Source organism: Penaeus japonicus, unplaced genomic scaffold (genome assembly GCF_977035675.1).
Source record: "Penaeus japonicus unplaced genomic scaffold, GWHDUDI00000001_assembly GWHDUDI00000038, whole genome shotgun sequence".
In the NCBI taxonomy this organism is placed as follows: Eukaryota; Metazoa; Arthropoda; class Malacostraca; order Decapoda; family Penaeidae; genus Penaeus; species Penaeus japonicus.
In genome coordinates, this window is record NW_028234440.1 from 15,260,959 (window position 1) to 15,268,443 (window position 7,485).

The 7,485-nt window shown below is 45.8% G+C and overlaps 1 protein-coding gene across 1 annotated transcript; it reads right to left on the minus strand.

The window, feature by feature from the left end:
• Nucleotides 1–266: 266 nt before the first annotated feature.
• LOC147467105 (uncharacterized) lies at nucleotides 267–5,241 on the minus strand. The gene is made up of 6 exons (XM_086533029.1): nucleotides 5,237–5,241; nucleotides 4,744–4,803; nucleotides 4,286–4,323; nucleotides 4,046–4,133; nucleotides 2,706–3,492; nucleotides 267–572 (listed from the first exon to the last, which is right to left on the minus strand). The coding sequence occupies exons 1-6, from the start codon at nucleotides 5,239–5,241 to the stop codon at nucleotides 339–341; spliced, it is 1,212 nt and encodes a 403-aa protein (XP_086389155.1). The 3' UTR covers nucleotides 267–338.
• Between the last annotated feature and the right edge of the window lie 2,244 nt (nucleotides 5,242–7,485).

Genomic DNA, 7,485 nt, shown 5'->3' on the forward strand with positions numbered 1-7,485 from the left:
TTTTTTTTGTACGAGCCTTGAAGTGTTTAATTTCTGACATTCAAGAAGAACATCTACAAATTGTTTTTGGAATAAACCTTATCTCAACTTTGCGATGCCAATAGCCTTTCTCATGCCAATAGCCAGAATAGCGCAATCTTGCTACACAAAGGAATAAACCAGCAGGACTAAATAAAACAACACACATGATAAGCCAAGGAGCACAGGGTTCTGAGTGAGCACACCAGGCCCAAAAGGTTGTCATATGAGCAGCAGGCTCTTAACACAGCAGGGCACAAGAGCAACAGAGCCCCAGAGCAGCATGTCACATGATCAACAGGATCTAAGCACAACAGGGTCTAAGAACACTGAGGGAACCTGCGACTAATGGTCCTAGCGATGCTGCCTCCGTAGCGCATGACCAGCATGAGGATGCCCGGCGACAAGACGCTCTCCACTAGGGCGTAGTGCAGCATCGTCATCCGGAAGTAATAAACTTCCTGGTATAAGGTTACTCTGAAGTAGATGAAGGGGATGAAGTTCAGACCTTGCAACAGGAACTGTGTGATGCACGTGCTCAGTGTTGCCAGCTTCTGTGGGAAGTGAAAGGAAAGAACCTCGTCAATATGCTTTTTCTCTCCATGACTATATGCTAATTTTTCTAGACTACATATGCTATGACACATACACACTCAATAATTTATTTTTTTAAAACTATCTGGATTATCTATTCTCAAGAAAGGTAAGCAGATTTACAATTAAAATCTTAATAATGGCTTCTACATAGAAGTAAAGTCTGTAATAAAATGGAAAGCGCTCAGTACAGGTATTTGAAAAGTGAAAAAAGTGGAAATATGAAAAACAAAGCTAATTATCTCATTCCAACATGAAAAGAAAGTGGGAAAATGTAAGCCTCAAGGCAAGGAATATATCGGAAAATGAAGATGAATTGTGAAAATTAACCCCACCCTAATCGCTCAATTTTCCACAAAGGTCTACGAACCAAAGGACCTTCCTAACACAGGGTCTCCGCTATTGGACTCCCTCCTAGATCGCCACATTTCCTATCCGACTGCTTAAACAGTACAATACTCGATACGTTCAAGGCGCAAAAGTGGGTTTACCTTTCCTGGGGCTGGATTCACTAACATACGATGGTAAGGCATTTACCAGCTGTCAGCTGCCATCGTGTTTACCAGTCATGGCAAAGTGGGATTTATCAACCGATGATAGGTCGCCTGGTAGGGGTAAATCGACTTTATCACCGTAATTTGATGGTAACTCTGGTAAATCGATTCCGCCAATCAACGAGCGCCTTACATGATACTTTAGGCTCCTTTGACCAATCCCGTGACATGTAAACAAAACCTGATCCAACAGCGAATTATTTTTGTTTTAAGAAAGAAATGATAAACATTTCTTCTATGTTAAATTATTCCTATATAAATTAATTTCCTTGGAAGCATATTCTGATCTTATGGGTCATATATAATGTAATGGTTTTCATAAACATACTATTTTTCGTGTTTATACATTGCAGTCAAAAGAAAAGAAGCAATGGCTCCACGCAATGGTGGTGTTATTTGTATCAACGTTTTCCAAAAAGAAATGCCAATCAAACCTTTTCAATTAATAAGATTATGAATAATTATATGTAAATTAATGCAAACACAAAAATGATTTATATACTTATATGTTTACTGTTTTTCAACTATGTCATTAAAATAAAACGTTTGAATTTGTCAAATTATTAATTCCATGTATTATTTTCAGTTATTGTAGGCCTATGACGAGGCTGCATGAACATTATTCTCGCTCTTTTTCCTGTGAATTTTATTTATTTTTGTCATGTTTATATGAAAATGAACAGTTGCCATCACTCTGATCATAATAAGTGTACATGCAAACTAAAGTGTCGCCTTAATTGTTGATTTTTTGCTGAGATAAAGCGAGAGGAGAGAGTCGTCGCTGTAGTTGCCAGTGGACATACCAGTGCTCCAACCACTGGTAAATTTAGCATTGTATTCTATCATGGTAAGTTGTTCATGAATACCGATGCGGTCTGTTTACCATCATAATTGCAGTTACCAGCGTATTTATCATGGTAAGTGCGTTAGTGAATCCGGCCCCTGGGTGGTAGATGGTGTGGCTGGGAAGGGGAGCCTTTAATTTCTGTTGGGTATGAGCAACTCGGACAAAGTCTTTGTAATTCATTGAATTTTGTGTGATCCGAGACATTGTATCAATTTCATTGATAATTCATTTACGCTGTTACAGAGTTTGGAAATGCAAAGTAGTAATGTTAAAGAGGGGTATATGTGCAAGTATTTCTAATGTAGATGGAAGTAAATATGCAAGGTATGATATACATGAGGAATGGCAATTCAATAAAAATGTATTTTGTTGAGTTGAAATAGCAAAATAGCTAAATTCCAAGAGCTTAACGAAGAAAAGTCAAGACATGGCACACTATTTGCGTAAAGGCAGTTCATGCAGAGTTTCTAGGACTACCTACCTACCGCAGTAAAAACACATAGTCTACCATATGCTACCATTTGAATATTCTACATGTTCCCACCTCTACTTTTATTCCTTACTACAACTATATTGTAAAGATTAACTGCTAACCAGAAATGTTACCGTGACTTAGCAAGACAAGTTATTCAATACAATTTTTTAACAGTCACACTGAACTCTACCCGGCCTGAAGCCCCTTGACCACAAACCTGAACCTGATGCCGACGTCTGGGGATTTTCCTTGTGAACTGCTGGACGATGATGAAAATGTAGGCAAATACTGTCATAGCGTTGATAAGAGGAAAGATGACTGACAGCATGACGGGATGGTTAATGTACTCAGAACTGAGACCAAGGCAGTAGTAGACACCTTGTACTCTCCACACTTCCCCATGATACATGCTGATGAAGAAACCGCAGACTATCACCATCCAGCTGATGATGATGGCTACCTGAAGGACAGCCTTCGGCAGGCTGTGGATGTAAATGGGAAACATAATGTAGGCCACACGGATGAGTGCAATCAGCAACAGGGAAAAGATGAACCCCACGTTGAGCGATATGCCAACGCTCGTTATGAAGCGGCAGATGAAGAGTCGCAGTGCCCCGTTCCTTGAGTTGACGGCGGAGGTGATGAGCACAGTCAGGAGGAGAGTCGCGTTGACGAGGCTCTGGGTCGCCTGGAGCCGGAAGATGAGCTTGAAGAGGCTGTCCATGTCGCTGTCGCCCACCTTCTTCAGGAAAAGGAAGTAGACGACGATGGCGAGGAGACACACGACCACCGCCCCCTGCACAGCGCCCCAGGGCGTGAGGAAAGTCTCGGTTTCAGCACCGTCTGAATCCAACTCCACCAGGTACTCCAGCAGCTCAGGGATGGTCAGCTCCTCCTCAAAGCTCATCCTCGGGCTGGTTGATCCTGTTAAGGGGATTTCATTTCTAAATATATCCATAGAAAATAAAGCATACAATTCCAAACACACAGATTGAGTACAGATACTGTTTGGTTAAATTTTGAGGTATGTAAAGATAAAGATTATGTGTTAGTGCACTTACTGCATTTTACTATAGTTTGTTTAGGTTTCTTAAAGTAAACTAGAATGTATTTTTCAATCTTGTAAGTTTAACAGATTAATAGATCTCCAAATGTATAAAGAACTAATAGTTTTATATCTACCTTTTATCTTGATAGTATGTTAAGTTAAAGAGTATGATGGCAGGATAGTATGTTAAACAGAATGATTAGATTGCATGTTAAACAGAATACGACACAGACTTAATGGACTCAGATTAGCACAATGGCTTCTAATCTAAGCATACTGCAGTGGAATATCAACAGCTTTTCCTCAAGGAATGCCCTTCTCCACGTGATCGTACGATCTTGGAACATTGATGAGACCCTAACAGGAGACTCTGTTCGCTTCTCGGGATATCATCCCTTTGTGCTGCCGAGCACGCAAGGCACCAGAGGTTTGATTACCCTTGTGAAGTCGACTATCCCCTGCTCCTTGATTGCCGATCCTGTGCAGTGTGGAGGTGTTGAACTCCTTGCCGTTGAGATCCATTTGGTTCCCAAAAGCTGTACAATATGTATAGCAGGCCAAAATGTAGGAGCTTAGATAGTGGTGAGGTCAGTGCTACTGCGGCACATGAGCCAATTCTCATAAGGGGAGACCAATGCCCACCACCCCATCTTGGCTCCCACTCGGAGTCGTGATGCGGCAGGCTACCACATAGCCAAGGTGCTTGAGTCGTGCCCCGAGACTGCTCTTCTCAACAGCCAGGAACCTACCTTTGTCACTGCGACTCTGGTCTAGAGAATTAGTTGGTCTGTGGACAACACTGCCACGAGTGATCACTATGGGATAGTCACCACCATCTTGGATGCTGGCCCGGCACAATCCTCAATGGAAGGTGGACAGGGCCAACTGGAAAGCTCAGAGACCATCCCCAAAACTCGTCCGTGGTCCAGGTGTTTCAAAGACGCCTGGTGCTACAATGATGAGATTAAGGAGGTCAACCACAGAATCATTATGTGCAGAAGACACTTCCGCAGACAGAGAACCCCTGAGAACCACGCTCTTTTGAGAGAGGCTCTCAGGGATTCTTAGGAAACTGCTAAGAGGGTAAAGCAGCAAAAGTGGCTGGAGTGGTGTGAGTCCTTTGGCCACCAAACCTCCTTTTCAGAGCTGTGGAACCGTTTCAGATGGGCCACAAATCGCTCAGCCTTCAAAAAAAAACCACCATGACCCATGGTCGGAGGCGGAGAGACTGGCACTCGAGTTCTCTGCCAGAACAAATAGCGTCAGCCTACCGGTAGAGGTGAGGGCATACCAAGAGGAACTGCTTCCAGGCAGGCATGCCCTCATCAGAGAAAAGGCGGTCGAGCCTGATGACGCAGATGCCATGTTCTCTCTGAGGGAATTACAGCGGACATATAAGACCAGTTCCCGGTCAGACTCGGGTTGTGATGGGATCACCTACCCCATCATTTCTCACCTAGGACATGAAGGTGCATCTCATCAACAAGTCCTGGGAGACTTCCTTGCTACCACAGTGCTGGAAGAGGGTTGACATAGTTCCCATCATTAAACCAAAGGAGCTGGGATGGTACTGTCCCATCTCTCTACTCAGCTGTCTGGGAAAGACAGTAGAGAGAATAGTACTGAACCGGCTCCAATGGAAGTTGGGACCTCCACATGAACACCTACATGGGTTCACAAAGGGTAAGAGCACTGCTCACAGCATGGACACCTGACTGAGCACTGTCAGCAACACCAGCTCTGTCATTGTCTTCTTGGATCTGGAGAAGGCTTTTGAACTGGCAAGCTCGCTCACCATTCGGGAAATCCTGATCCGCAAGGGAATCAAAAGCAGACTGCTTGCCTGGATTGGTGACTATTTTCGGGACATAACTGCCAGAGTGAAGTTCCAAGATCACCTTTCAAGGCATTTGCCCCTGGTGAATGGCACTCCACAAGGGGGGTCCTTAGCCCGGCTCTATTTATCACCCTCATGTTAAGCATCCTTGACATTCCACTCCCAGCGGGGTGCAAGATCATTTCATATAAAGATGATCTTGCAATTATCTCTGCTGGGAGACGAAATGAGAATCTAACTAGAAAAGCCTAGTGTTGTCTGGACCTACTGTCGGAGGAATGCCGCAGAGTCGGGCTTAAGATATCAGCAGCCAAATCGAAGGCTATGTCCTCGACCAAAGACTGCGAGTCCAAGGGTTAGAACTAGAGTGGGTTCACGTCTTCCAATACTTGGGGGTATGGGTTGACGAGAACCTCACCTTCCACTCTGATATTAAATATCTCCTAGACCGGACCAAGGCAAGACTCTCTGTCATGAGAGCTCTGTCAGGGCGGCACTTAGGGGCTGGGCACCATGTACTAAGATCCTTCTATGTGCACGCTGTCCGTCCCATTGTGGACTACGCCTCCGTCGCCCTGATTACGGTCAAGCCTGGACTCAGGGAAATGCTTGACATCATGCAAAACGAGATCGCCAGGATCAGTCTGGGTGCCCCTGGGTGGACTAAGGTTACCAACCTCCTCTTGGAGGCCAATCTTTTCCTCCTGAACACTCTGATCGATCAGATGGTGGCCCAGTTATTTGCCATAGTTTTACAGTCCCCGCCGAGCTCGCAGCTAAAACAAAAAGTGCAGCGTCGGCTTGCACAGAACCACGAATTCTTTGCTACCAACACCTGGCTGTATCACTCAGCCAGGGTGCTGATACACTTTGAGCTCAAAGAAACACTACTGGTTAAGGGCATGGACCTCCCCCACCTTGACTATGTCACAACCCCACCGTGGGCACGATCCTTGATAGAGTTTTCTGTCATGAGCCTGTCAAGGTGAAAGACACAGTACTCACCGCCTCTCTTAAGGGATGAGGCGGAGAGGAATGTCACAGCAATCACTCCATCGGGTAGTAAAACCTATTTCACAGATGGTTCTGTAGACCCTATCACCCGCACTGCAGGCGCCGGTTTTGCAGCAAGGGGTATAAAGAGAGCTATACGGGTATCTGACAATGCCTCCTTGCTCCAGGCAGAGGCAGTCGCTATTATGGAAGCCCTAGTCCATGCAGCCCAGACGGACGGGCATGTTGTCATACATATAGATTCTAGGGCCGCCATTGACAGCCTACAACAAAGCACGCCCATTGATAACGTTTATCTTCTGACCACGATTCTCACCATTGCTCAGAGAATCCTGGATCAGTGTAGACGCATTGTCATCAACTGGATTCCGAGCCATGTTGGCATCAAAAGGAACGACTTAGCCGGCAGTTTGGCAGAGGAAGGCAGGAAGAAACCCTTGAGTGATCTTGTGGTGCATCCTAGCCGGGAACTGCTAAGGCGTAAAACGATGGCTGCAGGGCAGGACGGTGCCCTGGAGCGACATAGAGAGAAGCGAGAACCTCCCCTTCGGGCAGCTGGTACTCAGACGCCACAGGCTATGAGTCACTGATACTCTTCCCCAAAATATCAAGGTGTGTTGAAGTCAGCTTTCACAGACTGAGAATAGGCTATCTTTGTGCGTGGTAAGTCGCACCCACCATTGGGCATGATGAGCGATGCTGTGATCATTGTGGCGCGCCGGACACCAAGATAGAGCACTATCTGATGGAATGCGAGCACACTCGCTTCCTCAGGCAGGGCCCAGAAACGACAGCCGCCGGGCTGGTTAGACGGCTATGCCTGTCGCTTGCCCCCTGGCAACTGGAGCGCCTTCAGGCAATCTGACCGCCATGGTAAACATTCAGTTATGATGATCAGATGAGTCAGCACTTATAGCTGGCAGAGGCCGGGCCGCCTCGTCCATATAGCCCGGGCGAAGCGACGTCTTCGCGAATCTCTCTGAACTGAACTGAACTGCCCCCTGGCAACTGGAGCGCCTACAGGCCACGGTAAGCATTCATTTATGATGATCAGATACAGCTGACAGAGGCCTCGTGCATTTAGCCCGAGCGAAGCGA